Below are 21,017 nucleotides of genomic sequence, written 5' to 3'. Positions count from 1 at the left end.
GACTAATGACACAGACATGTCACCTTAATGTTTGTGAAGCCCAGTGACTTATTGTTAAGTGCTTGGAGATCTTCAGATGAAAGGCACCCAAGGGCAGCCACCAGACACCCTATTCAGCCATAAAAGCAAAATACTACCAAAAAACTTGGAAAAGGCAGAGGCTCCGTAACTTAGTGAGCAGAGTATTAAAGCAGGCACTCTGGAAAAGCAAATCAATCCTTAGACTGTAATCCCTGAACACCGAGACCCGGAGAGAGATCATTTTGAATGCCTCAGACTACCTGGAGGCTCCTGGACGGTGCGGGAAGGGGGAGGCAGAAGGATGCCCAAGTCTTTAATTTGACTTAGGTTGTGGGAGGAGTGTTACTCTTTCACCTCTCCTAAATAAAAACAGAAGCAATAACATGTATTGTTATATTAATTCATTAAAAGGCTTGGGCAAACCGGCCCCCTCTAAGTGGCTTGTTTGTGAGTTCTGACCAGTCCTGAATTATGTCAGCCTCCCCTTTCAACTTCATCCTTCCTTCCCCTCCCCATTACCACCACCTCAGCCAATGGGTCTTCTTCCTAGACCCACAGACCACTCTTAGGAGAGCCCAATCCAGGTGTGTGAGTATTGACAGGCCCCCTGGCCCTGAAATCCTCAAGTGGGGGGGGGGGGGCGAGGATGAGGGGGGAAATAGCGGTGCACAGTACACAGGTTTTACAGGGGCTGTCCCCGAGGTTACAGCAAAGAAGAAACTGCCACCACAGCCAGTAGCTCCCTGTCCCTAAATAGTAGGCAGCCCGTGATGTAGCGGCAAGAGCACTTCACTTGGAGTCTTGAAGCCCTGGAATTCTACCATCGCATAGCTTTGATACTTTAGACCGGTTCCTTAAACATTCTGGGCTTTGGTTTCTTCATCCGCAAAGTGTGGATAACCATACTATCTATCCCACAGACCGTCGTGAAAAGCAAACATGAGGGTGCAACGCAACGCGTCGTACCCTGTGAAGCATAAACCAGGAGACGTTAGAGCCCCAACTCCTCCCCACCCCCTAACCCACAACGCACGTTACTGACCAGCAGTCACCACCAATACAGCCGGGCCCCTCCTAAGGAATCATGGGCCGTGAAGTCCTTTGGTGGCCACACCCTCGTTTGCAGTCATGGAAGTGGGAACTACGCCTCCCAGGATGCCGTGGTGAGGCCGCCGCCGCGACCGCCCTCTGCTCCGCCCTCCTCTTGCACAGCTTCCTGGGATGTGTAGTTCCATATCCAAGCCGGCTCGCCGACAAAAGAGGGCAGAGAAACCACAAACCCCAGAAGTCCTCACGTCCACTTTTCTCCCTCCCCCTCCAGGAGTCGGAGTGCTGTTTTTGTTGTTGGTGGAAGGTGAGGGAACAGCTGATCCGTGTGTGGGGTAAGAAACTTGGCCTAATTTGGGGGCGATCTAATGCGGGGGTCACCCCCAATTTCCAGTCTGTGAAAGGATAATCTAAGGGAATTGTGGAAGGGGGATGCAGGAGCGTTTGGGTTTTAACACTTTCCGTACTGAAAAAGCCACCCCTTCTGTTTTGAGAGTTCTTGGTCTCGAGGGGGTTCTGATCAGGGGTGCGTCCCCTCACTGTTCTCCCCTTCCCCTCAGTTCTTCTCTATAAAGCTTGTTACGCCTAAGGTAGTTGGGAGACACTGAATTATTTACTCATTCTCTCCCACGCAAGACTTGAGCCTCACAAACCTTCCCTTTCTCCTTACCCTCCCGGCCCCAATCCAAAGGCCTTTTACTACGCCGAGTCCCGGGAGGGAAGCCTTACAAGTGGCAGAATGTTAAGGAACTCTTAGAGGCCTACAGAGTTGAGGGGTGGGAGTCCCCCCACCCGCGCGAACGCTTGAATCTAGCTACACACATACACTTTAGGTGCCCAGAGCTTTGTTTCAGGTCTGGTGAATGTTTCCAGCTGTTAAGGATTTTATTTGTGGGGAGTATTTGGGATTCCACAGGCTTAGATGTGTGGGGGATGATGCATCCCCCATTTTAAAAGCCGGAAGAATTGTATTTGGAGAAAACATGGACGAATTTTAACGAGGGATTTTTCAGCGATGAAATCCCAAAGAAACCTCTTGTCCCCAGTTCAATCCGCATTTTGGAAGGAGAAGTTGCTTCTTTTTGTAGAGCTGGCCCACCTTTCCTTCTCTACTGAATTCCTGTTGTTTTTAAAGTTGCTAGCCCCAGACTTCAGCCTCGCGTGGGTTTGTGATGTTTGGGGGTGTGCCCATGACTATTGGCCATGGCTGATTGGACACCATCCTCTGTGGTTGACACAGGATAAGATTAGTGGGATGGAGAGGAGCGATGATGAGAGCCATCTCACAGCCCTGGGCTGAGGAGTTGTGTTGATTATTGTTGTTGTTCCTCACTCCATCCCCATGTTTCCTAATTAACTCTCCCCACCCTAACTTGGAACACCCCTCCCTGTCAATCCCATCTTATAGAATGCCTCCAACTACACATCCATGCACTTGGAATTGAGGCTAAAGGGGGCAGAGAGAAAACACTACAGCTGGGTTAACATAGTCAAACCAGTAGGTTTCTAGTTCTGTTCCTGGCGAGACCTGAAGAAAAGAACGTTAGGTTATTTTTGAATTAATCCTCCCTTCTTTCAACATCATATATATATTTCCCCTTCTTAGGGCCCCTTACTTCCCACCTTCCAATCTATCCCCTATCCAGGGGTGGGACTTTTCCTCGCTCCAGGCTCCCACATTCCGTTTCCCCACACCACCACGTTCCTGCTGAATGTTTCACCCCACCCTTGAAGCAGCCGCCTCCAGAATTCTTGACTTCCTGAAGTTGAGAGGCAAAACCTGTCTTTCCTTATATCCTCCCTTTCCCTTTGTCTTTGAATGAGAGCAGAAGCTTTTTTTTTTTTTTTTTTTTTTTTTTTTTTAATTCATGAGGGTAGACAACTTGGAGAGGGGAGAGAACTGAGACCTCGGGGGCCTGAGGATCGGGCTGTTGGTCCCCACCTCCAGCCATATTCCTGCTTTTAAGACTCAGTCATTACTTTCAGAGAGTGTTCAGGTGTCATAAGCTACTCCTGGGTACAGCTGGAGTGGGCAAGGAGACCTGCTCGGAATGAGGGGGCCCCACACGTCAGTTGGATTTTGAATTCAAGAGCCAAAAAGATAAGCGGGATGGGATGGGGAGGTGGAGGCTGAAGAATTTGGAATGTTCAAGTATGTTAAGAGGTGGGAAAGGAGGAACTGAGCGGGTAGAGCCTGGGATACTGAGACGTGGTCAATGGGACTATGAAAGGGGAGCAGAAATGAGAGAGATCTTAACTCTAGGAAGAGTCTGTGACTCAGAGAGGGTACGATGTGAGACAGGATGGGGACTGACTCAGAAGGTCAGACCTGTGTCCTGGAGACTAAAAGTGATACCTCTAGAGGGTCCTGTAGCCCTTAGGGGCTAGGAACGAAATATGCCTCCATCTCTGAGTGTAGTGGCAGGAGCTGTGAATGTGTGGGGATGGAGTTGGGGAGAAGAGGAGATGGATGGGAGAGGTTTTAGGATATTAACCCTTTATTTCATAGGAGGGCAGATACCTTGAGGGCAAGATGGAAGAATCATCACTAAGCCGGGCACCTTCCCGGGGTGGAGTCAACTTTCTGAATGTAGCCCGGACCTACATCCCCAACACCAAGGTGGAATGTCACTATACCCTTCCCCCAGGCGCCGTGCCCAGCGCCAGCGACTGGATTGGCATCTTCAAGGTATCCCTGAAACCCCTTTTGGCTCAGATTTGTGAGCCATGGGTTGGTTGGAATCAGGGGAATGACTTAGTCCTTGGGTTCTCAACCGCATGTTGATAGAGAAGAAGGGCAGAGATGTCACAGGTGACAGAAGCCATCTGTGTAAGCCAAGGCTCATCTCCTCCCCATCTTAGCCCTGCCCTCTCCTGCCACAAAGGATCCCTCCACTTTCCCGGTCTGTCATCATCCTTGTCACTGTAACAGCATCCTCGCCCCCATTCAGTCCCTCAGCCCTTTCTGCCATCCCTAGCTCACAGTTCCATCACCATACCCCTCTCCCACCATGGGCCTTCACAGGTGGAGGCTGCCTGTGTTCGGGATTACCACACTTTTGTGTGGTCTTCGGTGCCTGACAGTGCAACTGATGGTTCCCCTGTCCACGCCAGTGTCCAGTTCCAAGGTATGAGGGAACATGGAAGGTCTGGGAGGAAGGAACCTAGGGGATAGAGGTTTGGAGGAAGATAGTGGGCTCAGAAACCAAAGTTAGGCACAGGCAACAAGAAAAAATAAGTACAAATAAATAAAATAAGAACTATATCCAATAGGGCTCAGCAGACATAGAATTGTGGGATTATTACAGAATCAGGGACTTAGAGATAGAAGGACCTGTCAAGGGCCAGTAATCCTGCCACCTACCCCCAAAAAAGAGGAAGTCCTCTCAGGGAACTAGGGGTAGGAAGGAGGGAAAGGTAGTGTCATAAATTGAGAAGAAGGTAGTCCTTAGATTCTGAAAGGCCTAGGCTCAAATCTCAACTCTAATACAAGCTATTAGACCTTGGACAAATTACTTAATTTCCCTGTCTCTGTTATCTTAACAGGAAAAGGGGATGCATGGCTTATAGGGACAATATGAAGGTTTAAAGTGATACAGGTAAAGGGTTAGCATAGTGCCTGGTTCAGGGTGGCCACTCAGTAAGTGATAACTAACATTATTATTATTATTATTATTATTATTATTATTATTATTAGGGAAGGTAGGCTTGGGAAAGAGAGGAAGGACAGACCTAGGCAGAAAGGAGGGAGAAGAGTATCTCAGGGAACAGAAATAGCCCATGGGAGGTAAAGAGGAAAGAAAACAGTATGTGGAACAGGGAACGAGGGACTGGAACCAAGGACAGTGGGTGATAAGACACATCAAGGTGGGGGCGCCTGGGTGGCTCAGTCAATGAGCATCCGACTCTCGATTTCAGATCAGGTCATGATCCCGGGGTCGTGGGATCAAGCCCCACATAGGATTCTGTGCTGGGCATGGAGCCTGCTCCCTCTCTCCCCATCTGGTGCTCACTCTCTCTCTGTATATATAAAATTTTTTTTAAAAGACACATCATAGGGGCGCCTGGGTGGCGCAGTCGGTTAAGCGTCCGACTTCAGCCAGGTCACGATCTCGCGGTCCGGGAGTTCGAGCCCCGCGTCAGGCTCTGGGCTGATGGCTCAGAGCCTGGAGCCTGTTTCCGATTCTGTGTCTCCCTCTCTCTCTGCCCCTCCCCCGTTCATGCTCTGTCTCTCTCTGTCCCAAAAATAAATAAACGTTGAAAAAAAAAAAATTTAAAAAAAAAAAAAAAAAAAAAAAGACACATCAAGGAAAAGGAAGACTGCCAGGCACTTGAGGGCCTGGGATCATATTAGGGTCCTGGGTCCATTCCTCTTCCCACAGCCAGCTACCTGCCCAAACCTGGAGCCCAGCTCTACCAGTTCCGGTATGTGAACCGCCAGGGCCGGGTATGTGGGCAGAGCCCCCCTTTCCAGTTCCGAGAGCCAAGGCCCATGGACGAACTGGTGACCCTAGAGGAGGCCGATGGCGGCTCTGACATCCTGCTGGTCGTCCCCAAGGCCACTGTGCTGCAGGTGAGACAGAGCAACAGAGCTGCTCCCAGGCAGCAGAGTGGGAGGGGCAGGGGAGGGGGAGGGCTGCATGGCAAGGGACTGCTTCTCACTTTACCTTCCCCTGGGCTGTGGCCTCAACTGAGTACCTCACCAGGACTTACACAGTCTTGCCATTAAGAAAGTCTTGATCTAACATGGACACAAACATGTAGGGCAGGAAAGCAAGCTACCCACAGGCCCATGTCACTCAAGATTTCATAAGTACTTTTCAAACATTCCTTCTCCCGAGTGCTACATCCTGTCCTGGGCCCTAGAGGATGATCCAAAGGGTAGAGGGAGGCCACTCCAGGGAAGGAATGTTCAGAGGAAGGGGAGTATGAGACCCACTTCCAGGACAGGTGAGCAGTGAGAGCAGGTGGTAGGGCCCCACACCTGCACGGTCCAATACAGAAAGCTCTTGAACAGTTGAAATGTGACTGGTCCAAATTGAGATGTACTGTATGGGGAACATACACAAAGGATTTTGAAGACTTAGTGTTAAAAAAAAAGTGAAAGATCTCAGTGGTTTTTTATATTGGTCACATGTTGAAATGATGATACTTTGGATACGCTGAGTTGGATAAAATACCATTAAAACTAATTTCACCTGTTTCTTGTTACTTTTTTGAGTATTTACTAGGAAGTTCAAAAAACTATATATGTGGCTTGTATTTTTCTATGGGACCAAATAGACCAAATAGAGAAGAGTTAGAGAGTGGGGGCAGATGTTGGCAAGGACTTCCTGAAGGAAGATCAGGGATAGGGAAACTGGGGAGGAAGTACATTCCCCAGACAAGAGGACAGACTTGAGGAAGTGCTCAGAGGGTGAGAATGGGTACCTGATCTGTGATTTAGATAAACTCTTGCCTTCTAGAACCCTCTAAACACACGGGATCAACACAAGAATAGGAAGATGTCTATATCTTACATAAGTCAGAGATGTGTGAGCTCCTACCCTGTGTTCTGGGTTTTTTTTTTGTATTAAGTTTTTATTTTGATTCTAATATAGTTAACGTACAGTGTTTTGGTAGTTTCAGATGTACAATAGAGTGATTCTGCAGTTCCATATATATTAATCAGTACTCATCATAAGTGTATTCTTTAATCTTTATCGCCCATTTCACCCATCCCCTTACCTACCTCCCCTCTGGTAACCATCAGTTTATTCTCTATAGTAGAGAGTCTGTTTCTTGGCTTATATCCCTTTTTTTCCTTTGCTCATTTGTTTTGTTTCTTAAATTCCACATTTAAGTAAAATCATAGGGTATTGGTCTCTCTCTGACTGATTTCACTTAGCATTACACTCTCTAGCTTCATCCGTGTTGTTACAAATGGCAAGATTTCATTCCTTTTCATGGCTGAGTAATATTCCATTGTGTATATATGTACCACATCTTCTTTATTTGTTCTTCAGTCGATGGACCCTTGGGCTGCTTCCGTAATTTGGCTATTGTAGATAATGCTGCTATGAACATTGGGGTGCATGTATCCCTTTGAATTAGTGTTTCATATATTTAAAAAAATTTTTTTTGCTGTTTATTTTTGAGAGAGAGAGAGCACGAGGCAGGGAGGGGCAGAGAGAGAGGGAGACGCAGAATCTGAAACATGCTACAGGCTCTGAGCTGTCAGCACAGAGCCCGACACGGGGCCCAAACCCACAGACTGGGAGATCATGACCTGAGCCGAAGTCGGATGCTTAAGTGACTGAGCCACCCGAGCGCCCCTAGTGTTTTCATATTTTGGGGTAAATACCCAGTAGTGCAATTACTGGACCGTAGGGTAGTTCTATTTTTAACTTTGTGAGGAATCTCCACACCATTTTCCACAGTGGCTGCACCAGTTTGCATTCCCACCATTGGTGCACAACGACTCCTTTTTTTTTTTTTAATTTTTTTTTTTCAACGTTTATTTATTTTTTTTGGGACAGAGAGACAGAGCATGAATGGGGGAGGGGCAGAGAGAGGGAGACACAGAATCGGAAACAGGCTCCAGGCTCTGAGCCATCAGCCCAGAGCCTGACGTGGGGCTCGAACTCATGGACCGCGAGATCGTGACCTGGCTGAAGTCGGACGCTCAACCGACTGCGTCACCCAGGCGCCCCAGGACTCCTTTTTCTCCACATCCCCGCCAACACTTGTTGTTCCTTGTGTTTTTGATATTAGCCACTCTGACAGGTGTGAGGTGGTATCTCATTGTGGTTTTGATTTGCATTTCCCTGATGGTGAGTGATGTTGAGCACCTTTTCCTGTGTTTGTTGGCCATCTGGATATTTTCCATGTTCTGTTTTTGCATTTGTTATTCTCATTATAATTACCTTTCAAAAATCTAGGCTAAGAGATCACTTTCCAAATGAGGACAGAGACTCAGAGAAGTTATGTAACACATTCAAAGTGACATAGCTAGCAGGGCACCTGGGTGGCTCAGTTGGTTGAGTGCCTGACTTTGGCTCAGGTCATGATCTCACAGGTCGTGGGTTTGAGTCCTGCGTCAGGCTCTGTGCTGACAGGTCAGAGCCTGGTATCTGCTTCAGATTCTGTGTCTCCCTCTCTCTGCCCCTCTCCCACTCGCATTCTGTCTCTCTCAAAAATAAGTAAATATTTTTTTTAAAAAACAAGTAACAGAGCTAGCAAAAATTATATTGGAGATTTAAACCTACCTCTGTTGGGTTCCAGAATAGAGAAGGTAAAATTCAGGGAGCCATTCCTTTTGTCTATGTGGATCGAGAAAGACTTCTTCCAAGAGCGTCGAGAGCTGGTGCGCCTGACTGGTGGTGGGCAGGATTCAGTAACACACAAGCCTCCCCTTACTCAGCTCTTTATAGCTTGTACCGATGTAACCTCCCGGCCCCGAATGCACCTGCAGCGTGATGGGGACGGGACTTTCACGAGCACACCCCCCTCCTCATCCTGCTCCCTGTAGAACCAGCTGGATGAGAGCCAGCAAGAGAGAAATGACCTGATGCAGCTGAAGCTGCAGCTGGAGGGACAGGTGACGGAGCTGAGGAGTCAAGTACAGGAGCTCGAGACGGCTCTGGCAACAGCCAGGCAGGAGCATGCGGAGCTGATGGAGCAGTACAAGGTGGGAGTTGGGCCAGGTGGGGCACGGGGCCTGGCTGCTCACCCAGGGTCCAAAGTCTGAACCCAGCGAAGATGGGAAAGGAAAGATGTTAGTGGGCTTTTAAGATGGTTCCGGTATCAAAAACATAGCTTTAAGGGGTAACAAGTAGGATTAAACTTGACATGACAGGAGACACATCCCCAAATGTAATGACACTCAGTTCTTTGCACACAGGAGTGCTGGGGGACGGGGGGATGTGGCCATATTCGCCAGTAAGGGAATGCTCTCTGGCAGTTTCTTTTTCAAGGAAGGTGACAGGGTAGGAAGGTGAGAACAGGCTAACTCCCGTGTGCTCCTCCCAAGCCCTTGTTCTGTGCTTTGAGAGGTGAGTCTCAACTTCATTCTTCTGGGGGGAACCTTGATTCCAGGGGCTTTCCCGGTCCCACGGGGAGCTCACAGAAGAGAGGGACATCCTGAGCCGGCAACAGGGAGACCATGTGGCACGCATCCTGGAGCTAGAAGATGACATCCAGGCCATCAGTGAGAAAGTGCTGACAAAGGAGGTGGAGCTGGACAGGTGAGGGCGCCCCCTCTACCCCCATCACTTCCCTTCATTTCCTGTCACCCCCAGACTCCGGCCTCCTGTTTCAGACGGGCAAACCTGCACTCTGTCTGGTGTGGTTCTTCCCCCTTTCAGACTCAGGGTATTCCACTTCCCCGGCTTTCCTTTCCTGCCTAGCTCTCTTCCGTCTTTCCTAAGCCTATTCTGTATTCCTCGCCTTCAGAAGTAATCATAGTTACTATTTATGCTGCAACAAAGGCTAAGCAGGAGCTAGGAGTGGAGGATTTGGAAGAAAAGAGTGGATAGAGCAGTCAAGACAAGATAAGAGAGGATGGATTTCAGATTTTATCACAGCAAAGAAGATGAGACTCCGTTCTCACTGTTAGGAAATGTCTGAACCGGTGATCCAGGAATGTTACGGGATCTCTCCTCTGAAAAAAAAAAAAGGCATAAGTCATAGAATCTTAGCCCTCAGAGGACTGTCAGGTAATTGAGAGGGTCACTACCTCAGAAGGCAGCCTCTTTCAATATCAGACAGCTGTCACTTTTGTATCTCTTGTATTGAACTAAACACCTCCCTTCTGTAACTTGCCTCCATCAGTGCTGGTTTAGACCTCTGGGGTTGCACAGGATGAATTTCTTTCTTCTACCTGACAACTGTCGTTTTTACCAAATGGCACAAACACTGACCACTTCCGTGTCTGTCCGTCACGTTTTCGCCAGGAGAAACACTCTAGTTCTTTCTTTCATCAAATCGGGTAATTAAGTCTCTTTCATTCGGCACCAGTAGATTTTATGTATATTTTTAAACTCCTTAAAGGAAAGAGGCATTCTAGCCAAGGTCCAGAGTAAAAAAGTGAGTTACTCCCTGAGGCTTCTCCAGTGTAGGATATGTTAGTCTTGCCGTACGGAGATAGTAAATGTCTAGGTTCTAAATCATGGAATAGAAAAGCAGGGATCAGACTGAGCATCTGGAAAAGATTAGGGACTGTCTAGCCCAGGGGTCAGTAAACCTATGGCCCATGTGCCAGATCTAGCCTGGCCACCTGTTTTTGTACAGTCTGTGAGTTTAAATGGTTTAGTGATGAATTCACGGTTAAACGAAAGAAGAAAAATATTTTGTGATGTGAAAATTATCTGAAATGCAAATGTCAGTGTTCATAAATAAAGTTTTATTGGAACAGCCGTTCTTATTCATTTACACGTCTGTGGTGCTTTCACACTACAGTGGCAGAATTGAATAGTTGCCACAGAATCCTCATGGCCTGCAAAGCCTGAAGTATTTATTATCAGGCCCTTTACAGAAAAAGTCTTCCAACTTCTGATCTAGATCCAAAGTTTATAATTGATCGTGGCTGTCCCTTGTCTAAAAAAAGACTGGCTTCTGGTCTCTTGATTGAATGCAAACAACTAGGAAGGCATCAGCAGAACATTCCTTAAAATGACACATGAAGAGGGGCGCCTGGGTGGCTCAGTCGGTTAAGCGTCTGACTTCAGCTCAGGTCACGATCTCGCGGTCCGTGAGTTAGAGCCCCGCGTCGGGCTCTGGGCTGATGGCTCAGAGCCTGGAGCCTGTTTCCGATTCTGTGTCTCCCTCTCTCTCTGCCCCTCCCCGGTTCATGCTCTGTCTCTCTCTGTCCCAAAAATAAATAAACGTTAAAAAAAAAAAAAATTAAAAAAAAAAAAATGACACATGAAGAGAACAAACTGTTTATTTCTAGATTGTGCTCTAGAACCAGGAATCTTGGATACTCAGGGCTTCCAGCAAGATCACCTCAGTCTGGGGATTTGGGCATCCCAGAGACAATAGGAGGTGTGGGCCCAGAGGGGCACCAGAAAAAGTGCTAAAGACAAAAGTCCACGTCCTTCGTATCTTCTGTGGTGACCAGCCGGGTTATCTGATGTTCCATGTCCCCACGTACAGGGTGAGAGACACCGTGAAGGCCCTGACTCGGGAACAGGAGAAGCTTCTTGGTCAACTGAAAGAAGCGCAGGCCGACAAGGAGCAGAGCGAGGTAGGGGCTCAGAGTCAGTTTGCTTTCTCAATTGTTCTTCCACTGCGTTGAGGCCCTTTTGAGTGCCGGGCACCAAAGCCGATAAAAAATGTAAAGAGGACATTGTACACACGCTCTCCTAGGAAACAAAATGTATACCCAAGTCAGGATTAGTCAAAGTGGAATATATTCAGCATCACCAGGGAAGAATAATAAAGTGTTAAGATGCTCCACAGAAGTGGACAAAAGCACGTCTTATTAGGGTCATTAGAAGGGGGCAGGGATGCCTGGCTGGCTCAGTCAGTACAGCGTGTGACTCTTGATCTCAGTGTGTGAGTTCAAGCCCCACGTTGGGCATAGAGTGTACTGAGAAAAAAAAAAAAAGCAAAAGAGGGGCACAAAGTAGCCTAGTATTTTCCAGCTTTTTTAGCTCTCCTTTCCACCCCACAATAAAGTTTTACATCTTAGGTGGAACCTCATTGAATAGATAAAACCAATAGTTTATTACTATAAATTTATTTTTTATAAATTCAAGTATTTATTTTCTTTAATATTTATTATTATTTTTTTTAACGTTTATTTATTTTTGAGACAGAGACAGACAGAGCATGAACAGGGGAGGGTCAGAGAGAGGGAGACACAGAATCTGAAACAGGCTCCAGGCTCTGAGCTGTCAGCACAGAGCCCGATGCGGGGCTCGAACTCACGGACCGTGAGATCATGACCTGAGCCGAAGTCGGATGCCTAACCGACCGAGCCACCCAGGCACCCCAGTGTTTATTTATTTTTGAGAGAGGGAGAGACCGAGCACGAGTGGGGGAGGGGCAGAGAGAGATGGAGACAGAATCCGAAGCAGGATACTGGCTCTGAGCTGTCAGCACAGAGCCTGATGTGGGGCTCAAACTCACAAGCCATGAGCTCATGACCTGAGCCAAAGTCAGATGCTCAACCCACTGAGCCACCCATGCACCCCAATTTTAAAAATTCAAATGTACAATGTTAACTTATAAGGTAACAAAAGTAATCAGGTAATTCTGATGGATGCCAAACCTTGAAATCAGAGGTTACAGGGGCGCCTGGGTGGCGCAGTCGGTTAAGCGTCCGGCTTCAGCCAGGTCACGATCTCGCGGTCCGTGAGTTCGAGCCCCGCGTCGGGCTCTGGGCTGATGGCTCAGAGCCTGGAGCCTGTTTCCGATTCTGTGTCTCCCTCTCTCTCTGCCCCTCCCCCGTTCATGCTCTGTCTCTCTCTGTCCCAAAAATAAAAATAAACGTTGAAAAAAAAAAAATTAAAAAAAAAAAAAAAAGAAATCAGAGGTTACAGATAACTATTCTGTCAGCATCAGCAGCTAATATGTTTCCGTATTGAGTTTTGGTTGTACAATACTAAGACACTTTGAGTCTCCAAATAAGTAAGTGCAAATGACAGCAATTTTTAAACTGTCCACCATGCCATCTCAGTTTGCTTTTCAAACAAAAAGAAAATCCAATAGGAACTTTATTCTGAGGTTTGTACAAAAAAATTAATTAACCTGAAAAAAAAGTGAATTAACTCAGAAGCACATGTCAGTGGATTGATGATCCCCGTTGTGTTAACTTGTGAGCTTGTATGTTGTTTTTCTCACATATTTTTTGAATTATTTAGAAGGAGCTCACATCACATATTCGCAGAATCTCTCAGCAGCTTCCTCCAAACCCTAGGCTTCCGTGGAAGGGTGTTTGAAAGCCATTTGTTCAGCAGTAAAGAGTAGGTAGGATTTGAGTAGACAGAGATGAGAGGGAGGCCATTCTGGGAACTGAGAAAGACGCGTGCAAAGGCTGAGAGTCCAGAACACTCAGGGCACTTGAAAGTGTGGGTGGAGGGTTTGAGATGAGGCCCAGGTCAGACTGGAGAGGATCTGGAGTTAGTCTTTCTTCTGTAAGCAAATGAGAGGCATCCGTGATTTTCAAGGGGGTGACATGTACTTAGGCGGGACTTAACAGAAGATTAATGTGATTTCTTCCTGGGAGATGAACTAGTTATGAGATTATTCAATAATCCAAGTCAGAAATGACCAGATCCTGAGTCAACATGGTTGCTGTGATAGTAGAAAAGAGAAAATGGCTGTGAACAAGACAGAAGATGGAGAAGCAAAAGGCTTTTCTTGGGGTCACTAAGGAAAGAACAGAGCCAAGCCCGGCACCAAGGGATCCAGCCTGAGTGACTTAGGAAGTAGTTAGTAGCATGGGCAGAAATAAGAGTGGAAAGGAGTGGACTGGGAAGTAGAATATGCTGAGTTTGAGGGCCTCATGGACATCCAGACTGAGTTTTGATCTAAAAGGAAGAGCAGAGGGGCGCCTGACTGGCTCAGTTGGCGGAGCAAGCGACTCTTGATCTTGGGGTTGTGAGTTCAAGCCCCATGTTAGGCGTAGAGGTTACCTAAAAAAATCAATAAAACCTTCTTTAAAAAATTAATAATAATGAAAGGAAGAGCGGAGAAGCAGAAATGGTACATGGGATACCTAGATTCGTGTAAGACCCCATCAAGGCTGTGAGGCCGGTACCTCATTATGGGAGCTGGAGACTGGATGTTCAGGCCTGAGTCGCTTTGAGCTGAGACCCCAAGAAGGGCTGACGAGAGCTGAATGCTTGAGTTTGTGTTAAATCTGGGAAGCGGAACCTTGATCTCTCTCATCGCAGTGGTTCAGCCCCTGCCAGCCACCCCAAATACATATACCCCTTTCCTTACCTATTTTCCGCCTCCCATCAGGCTGAGCTCCAAGTGGCACAACAGGAGAACCGCCGCTTAAATCTGGAGCTGCAGGAAGCAAAGGGCCGGCAGGAGGAGCAGAGTGCCCAGGCCCAGCGACTGAAGGACAAGGTGGCCCAGATGAAGGACACCCTAGGCCAGGCCCAGCAGCGTGTGGTGAGTGAAGCCCCTAGGCAGCGGGAAGTAGAGGAAGTACCAAGGGCTAGCTAGGGAAAAGACATGGCTAAAGATTGAACAATATAAATCGTGAGCCTTGTTGCGGTGCGGGGTCAAAGGGACCCTAGTTACCTTCCTGGTTCGAGAATGACTCACTGGGAGCCCTAATCTCCATCTCCTTCTTTCTCCTGAGGCTGAGCTGGAGCCCCTAAAGGAGCAGCTTCGAGGAGCCCAGGAGCTCGCAGCCTCAAGCCAGCAGAAAGCCACCCTTCTTGGGGAGGAGTTGGCCAGCACAGCGGGAGCCAGGGACCGCACCATGGCGGAGCTACACCGCAGCCGCCTGGAAGTGGCTGGAGTCAATGGCAGGCTGGCTGAGCTCAGCCTGCACCTGAAGGAGGAAAAAAGCCAATGGAGCAAGGAGCGGGCGGGGCTGCTGCAGAGTATGGAGGTAGAGGGACGGGGGGGGACCTGGCAGGCTCACAGCCACTGCCCCCACCTCCATGGAGTCAGATCCCCTGGGAAGGGAGACAGGGATGAGAAGCTTAGAGGACTCAGGAGTGGGGAGGGGCTCTGAGGGAGGTACAATTCACTGTCCCAAGTATGACCCATCCGTAAGTAGGGTGTCCCAGTCCTGATCTTCGTAGCACCTTCCTTGGTTGCCACCTTGATTCAGAAACGTTTACTGCCCTAGGCACCGGGCCCTGTCGTGATGCCCATTTCTGATCAGCAAGGCACCTTGCTGGCATGTCCCTTCCTTCATTGAGAAGTATCAGGAATGAGGAAGCCAAGAAGGGGAAATTGCTCCCAAAATACTCATTGAAATAAAGGAAAGGACACAGCGAGGGATGGGGCTGATGCCAGTGGCGTCCCTTTTCCTTCACCTTTCCCCTCCCACGTTCCTTTTCGGCTGCATCCCAGGCAGAGAAAGATAAGATCCTGAAGCTAAGTGCAGAGATACTTCGACTGGAAAAGGCAGTTCAGGAGGAGAAGACCCAGAATCAAGTGTTCAAGACTGAACTAGCCCGGGAAAAGGATTCTAGCCTGGTGAGACGCCCAGCCACCCATGAGTCCTGGTCCTGTCACCTCCTGAGACATCAGTGGCCCTTCTCTCTGTCCTGGGTGTCGGCTCAGAAGTGCTGGGTACTCACTTACATGTTGAATGACATCTTACTTGCACACATCCCAGGTCTCATTGGGTTGAAATGTGCAATGTCCCTTTCTCTTCTCATGGCAAATACTCTGGGCCTCATAGCAATGATGTAAGGGAATTCTAGAATGCCCCGGCTGTGACCAGGGCCTCTGTACCCCAGCCAAAGGCAATCACCCAGGCCCACACTGGAGAGGCAGAGACTGGGACCCAGGCGACTGTCTCCTGTGGTCAAGACAAGCGACTCATCGAAGAAGAGTGTTGGGGCTTCCCCTGTGTGTGTCAGGGCAAGAGAGGGACAGGGGCACAGAGGAGCATGATTCTAGGTGGGTGGTTCCAGGTCGCAGAGCCTAGGTTCTTGGAGGTACGTTCTAGGCTCCACATTCCCTCAGGTACAGTTGTCGGAGAGCAAGCGGGAGCTCACAGAGCTGCGGTCAGCCCTGCGCGTGCTCCAGAAGGAGAAGGAACAGTTGCAGGAGGAGAAGCAGGTGAGAACCTAGGACTCGGGCCCCTTGGATGCCAGAGCTGAGGATTCAGGGGGGGAAACCTCATGTCTTCTTGTCATCCCTTGGCTTAAGAACTGCTAACTCTGGGGTGCCTGGGTGGCGCAGTCGGTTAAGCGTCCGACTTCAGCCAGTTCACGATCTCGCCGTCTGTGAGTTCGAGCCCCGCGTCGGGCTCTGGGCTGATGGCTCAGAGCCTGGAGCCTGTTTCCGATTCTGTGTCTCCCTCTCTCTCTGCCCCTCCCCCGTTCATGCTCTGTCTCTCTCTGTCCCAAAAATAAATAAACGTTGAAAAAAAAAATTTTTTTTAAAAAAAGAACTGCTAACTCTAAGAGGGCCCGGAGGCTAAAAATGGGACCGTGGCTCCTCTCACTGGTCGACTTGGCAGAACAGGGGAGGACTGTGGGAGCGAGGGAGGGATGTAAGAGGTGAAGGAGGGCTCCTGGGGGTGGGGGTGGGAGTGAGGCTCTCCTTTGAGCTGCCTCCCCACCCCACCCCTCCCCCACCACAGCCCACTTTGGGGAAGGCATCCAGTCCCGAGGAGCTCAGAGTTCCTCTTGGGTCAAGGAAGGCTCTGCAGGCAGCGGGGTTGGCGTCTTCCCAGCCTCCCTCACCTCTTTGCTCCCAACTCCAGGAACTGCTAGAGTACATGAGAAAGCTGGAGGCCCGCCTGGAGAAGGTGGCAGACGAGAAGTGGAACGAGGATGCTGTCACAGAGGACGAGGAGGCGGCTGTGGGCCCGAGTCTGTACACCCCCAGTCTTGTGACACCTCTTCCCCCGCCTGTTTCCCCCGTTGGGGAAAGCTGCATGTGACCCCTCTGGGAGCTGCCTCTGCCCTCTGTGTTTTGCCTTTTTCCTTCCCAGACCCTGGCCCCTGTCTAGTTTAACCATATCCCTCATCCAAAGGGAGATAGCTGAGCCAAGCCTCTAACAATTCATCCTTCTCTGTCCTCTCCCTCACCGACAGGCTGCCCAGCGGCTCTGACAGACTCAGAGGACGAGTCCCCAGAAGACATGAGGGTCCCTCCCTATGGCCTGTGTGAGCGTGGAGACACAGGCTCTTCTCCTGCTGGGCCACGAGAGTCTTCTCCCCTGGTCGTCATCAGCCAGCCGGCTCCCATCGCTCCCCACCTCTCAGGGCCAGCTGAAGAGAGTAGCTCTGACTCGGTGAGCTGTGTGTGGAGCTGTGTGTGTGTGGACGGGGGCGGTGGTGGGAGACAGAGCAGGGTTAAGGAGGAAGGGGCAGGTACGGCCACACCCAATGGCCCAGTGTCCGGAAAAGGAAGTGTTAATCTCAGCCGTACAGGGCTCTGCTTCCCCCTTGGGAGAGAGGAGGCAGGCCCAGCCTCTCTTCAGGGCCACCGCCCCAAAATCCAGTCTGACCCAGTAACCCCAATGCTGCCAGCCCCTGCCCCCCATACTCCTCCTCTTCTTACCCACTAGCCCCCATCAAAACTCCTGTCCTGCCTCACTCTTACTACAGCCCACAGTCTACCGTCTGGGCCTGGACTGCTCTTACCTCGCCCAGCATGCTGCTCCCCTATTTTGGGACGCTACCCCCAAACCCATCCCTATCTCTTTGGTACCCAGGAGGCCGAGGATGAGAAGTCAGTCCTCATGGCAGCTGTTCAGAGTGGAGGTGAGGAGGCCCACCTGCTGCTTCCTGAGCTGGGCAATGCCTTCTATGACGTGGCCAGGTGAGTGTAAAAGGGGGAGAACACGAGGGAGGTGGGAGCATGCCAGTGGAAAGGGCATCCGGGTGAACAGTCCCCGTGCCCTTCCCCCAAGCTCCCTCTTCTTGGCCCCAGCCAAGAAGAGGAGACATAGGAGTGGTTGACACAGAAAACCACCCACCACCCCAAGTCCCAGGTGCCATCAGGTAATTCCTCCCCCCATCTTATCAATGCACACGTGCACTCAGAGGCCCTGCCTTTAACTGGCTTCTGTGTCGTTCTAGCACCATCTTCCGTGGAGCCCAAATTGCCCTGCATCCCCTCTCTCCTGCCCCTCCCCCTTCCCCAACCACCAGGTAGGTACCTAGGCTCCATCTGGGGAGGAGGGGAGGTGACCAGTGCCCCCAGGGATGGGAACAGAGAGAAGACTGGGATCCAGCATCTGACCACCCCTGAGATGTTGTCCTTCTTCCCTGACTTTCCTGGGAGACCCTTTGGGCAATGCAGCTGCAGGGGTGGGGGAATCAGGTATCAGATCACCCCTTCTGCCTTCCCTTTTCTTTTGCAGGTCAAGAGGGGAAGGCAGGGGGAAGAGAGATTTTATCATCTAGCCCCCAGCTTTGCCTCGATGTGAGATGGGCTCAGGGCAGGGAGGGGGCGATGCTGTCATCCTTCTCGGCTGGAGCAGGAAGATGAAGGACGATGTCAGACTCATTTTCAGCCTCATTAGGCAGCAGACGGAGATGGAGGGAGGAGCGCAGGGGTGGGGGATGGGCTGTGCACTACTGCGGCGACCAGCGGGGACTAAAGAAGAGAGGGCCTGGAGAGCTGGGAAACTAAGGCTCCAGTAGTGTGGGGAGAACGATGCTGGGGGTGAGACTAGGAGAGAGAGCTGCCAGGAACAGGGTAATCTGGAAGGCCAGGCGCATGGGTCCCTGTCCCTGAGGTCCACAAGGCAAGAAGGCATCGGAGCACACTGACCCTCTCCTTCCCCTCTGTCTCCTTCAGTGGCTTTGCAGTGGGTCCCTTGTCAGAGGCCAGCACCGGGGGCCCTGCCACCCCCCCGTGGAAGGAGTGCCCTATTTGTAAGGAGCGCTTTCCGGCTGAGAGTGATAAGGATGCCCTGGAGGACCACATGGATGGACACTTCTTTTTCAGCACCCAGGACCCCTTTACCTTTGAGTGATCTCACCCCTCCCCAGTACATGCACAGATGCACTCACACACACGCGCGTGCACACACACACACACACACACACACACACACACACACACACTCATGCACAGACTGGGCATGATATTCTGGGCTCCATGATATTCTGGGCTCCATGATATTCTGGGCTCCATGATATTCTGGGCTCCATGATATTCTGTTCCCTAAGAACCGCCCCTGCCTTTGAGCCATTTTCATCCCAAGCTCTCACCGGCATCCTCTCCTGCCTGGTTCTTTTGTCCAAGCAGGGGTCCTTTTTGGAAGCAGTGGCTGACCTCACCCCCTAAAAGCGGTTTTGGAGGAACCAGGATGGAGGAGAACTTCCCCAGGGGCAGGTTGCTTCTGTCACGGACACCAGCCACACACACACACTCATACACACACACACTCACACACACTCTCTGATGCCCCAAAGCCAATTCCCCGGGGCACCCCACCCTCTCTTATTGGGGGTCTTTGTTGGTTTATCTGAGTTTTCTCTGGGGCCTGCATGGAGGCAGCAGCATGGACATCACGGCCTCTTCAGGTCTCTTTCAGTTCTGAGCTTCAGTGGTTCTTTCTGTTCCCCGCCCCCCCTCCCCCACATTGCTTTCTGCACCCCCACCCCAGCCTTTTCCACATCATTAGATATGAAATTTGGATGTTTCTTTTGTATTTTTGAGGTTTTCTGTACTCTTACCTCCTGCTCCACCCTGCCACCACCCCCCAGTGTCCTCACATGGAAAGAAATAATGCATTTGTGCCTTCTGTGAGGGATGGGGAGAACACAGGGTCCCAGGTGTCCCCGTTTCTCAGCCCTCCTCCCTCTCCAGGTTCCCCCCCCCCCCCAGCAATAAGAGCTTTCCCTCATTATCCCTCCCCCGATCTGTAGTTTGGACAAATATATTTATATGATATGTATAACGATTCTAATAAAATGTGTTCTTACCATGAGGTGTGACTAGAGCAACACAGGTCCAGACAGCTGGCTCATAGACCATAGTGGAGGGGAGTTGGGACGGAGGGGACTCCCCCCTGCCTTCTTGGGGAGGGTGCCCAGCAGCGTCTCCTCGCTATGCCTCTTGGCCGGCAGAGGAGGAGGGAGGGATCTTTGTCTCGTGTTGTGGTGGGGCAGCTGGCTTGGAGAAGACTGTGGTGGGCGAGGGAGCAACATATGGGTCCACGTGAGACAGGACTTCAGGATTTCAGTCCTGGGGTGAGCAGGGTGGAACCCAAGCTTCTGGGCCCAGGTGCATGTCTCAGAAGGCAGGGGAAGTTCCCACTGCACAGACCTTCAACCTCCATAGCAGCCATCACTGTACCGTGGGCCAAAGATGGGCATTACCCGTGTCAGGAGTTCACATCTTTGGGGAGCCACTTAGGTAAAAAAAATGCCCTCAACTCCATCCCTCCGAAGTCTATTTGATTTTCCTTCCGTCCCTGCCGCCCCCCTCTCTCTGTTGCCATCCTCACGTACCCGTATGCGCACACTGACTCCACAGTCACAAAAACACATTCATCCACTCTAACCAGCTTCACAGGCTAGACACACACACCGCGTCGTAAAGCATTTATTAAGGAGCTGCGTGCTCACCAAGGCTCTCAGCAGTGCCCAGCACAAGCCATGCCTACAGCCCGCTTGTTCCCCAGCCCAGTAGCTCCCTTATCAGTCACCCTCCTCTGCCTTCAGGGCCCCTGGGTGGGCAACCTGTACCAATCCCTCTCTCCACCCACCTGAACCCCCCACCAATCCACCCCCCTTCCAGCCCCACCTGGATGACATCCTTCCATCCTTCCTTCTTCCCTCCTGTCGCCGTCTCCTAGCAACCCCATCTCATTCCCTGAATCCCTTCCAAGGAAATTAGAGATAATGGATCTCTCCTCTCTCCATCTCAACTCCTCTTTATTGATCCTCCTTTAATGAAAGTTAATTATAACAATGATTTAATTAATAGAATCCCTCTCTTCCTTTATTGCTTCCCGTATTAAGACTATTAATAAATACGAGCTGGGCTGACAGAGGCATCCATCACCCGCCTGGGATTCCCCCCATCCCTCCTTTTTCCCTCCCCCTTGCCCCCTCCCTCGCTTGGCCTATAAACTTGCCGGGGTAGTGGGGGTTAATCAGAGAGGAATTATGAGCCAACATCCCCAGCAGGAGGTGCATTTAATGAAATCACTTGTGATTTATGTCTGGGGGAGGTTGAGGAGGGAAGAATCTGGAACCCAGACATCCTGGCTTCCAGAAGTATGCCCCACCTAGTGCAAAAGGGGAGGATAGGAGACAGAAACGGGGGCCCAGAACCCCTGCTCCCACCCCACAGCC

General features: G+C 50.3%; 1 protein-coding gene across 4 annotated transcripts; it reads left to right on the top strand.

Annotated features, from left to right (window-relative positions):
- Positions 1–1,285: 1,285 nt before the first annotated feature.
- CALCOCO1 (calcium binding and coiled-coil domain 1) lies at positions 1,286–19,645 on the top strand. Of its 4 annotated transcripts, XM_045466768.1 has the most exons (17): positions 1,286–1,403; positions 3,581–3,757; positions 4,094–4,196; positions 5,451–5,641; positions 8,579–8,737; positions 9,145–9,293; positions 11,203–11,293; positions 14,020–14,175; positions 14,369–14,623; positions 15,094–15,219; positions 15,715–15,810; positions 16,460–16,568; positions 16,794–16,993; positions 17,417–17,523; positions 17,784–17,855; positions 18,068–18,129; positions 18,508–18,624. In XM_045466768.1, exons 2-16 carry the CDS (start codon positions 3,602–3,604, stop codon positions 18,108–18,110), a joined length of 2,013 nt encoding a protein of 670 aa, XP_045322724.1. In that variant the 5' UTR covers positions 1,286–1,403; positions 3,581–3,601; the 3' UTR covers positions 18,111–18,129; positions 18,508–18,624. The 4 variants fall into 4 exon arrangements, with proteins under 4 accessions (XP_045322724.1, XP_045322722.1, XP_045322725.1 ...); XM_045466766.1 differs by lacking the exon at positions 18,068–18,129 and having other exon boundaries at positions 18,508–19,645; XM_045466769.1 differs by lacking the exon at positions 17,784–17,855.
- The last annotated feature ends 1,372 nt before the right edge of the window (positions 19,646–21,017 follow it).

Source organism: Leopardus geoffroyi, chromosome B4 (assembly GCF_018350155.1).
Source record: "Leopardus geoffroyi isolate Oge1 chromosome B4, O.geoffroyi_Oge1_pat1.0, whole genome shotgun sequence".
NCBI lineage: Eukaryota > Metazoa > Chordata > Mammalia > Carnivora > Felidae > Leopardus > Leopardus geoffroyi.
Note: the sequence above shows the minus strand (reverse complement) of the source record. Positions and strands in the feature narration are given on the sequence as shown.

What these genes read in the sequence shown, in the direction of transcription:
- CALCOCO1 (XM_045466766.1), top strand. Translation starts at nt 3,602, where the DNA reads ATGGAAGAATCATCACTAAGCCGGGCACCTTCCCGGGGTGGAGTCAAC. An exon ending in CCAAGGCCACTGTGCTGCAG is followed by an intron (nt 5,642 to 8,578) that starts GTGAGACAGAGC and finishes TGCTCCCTGTAG; the next exon opens with AACCAGCTGGATGAGAGCCA. An exon ending in AGCTGATGGAGCAGTACAAG is followed by an intron (nt 8,738 to 9,144) that starts GTGGGAGTTGGG and finishes CCTTGATTCCAG; the next exon opens with GGGCTTTCCCGGTCCCACGG.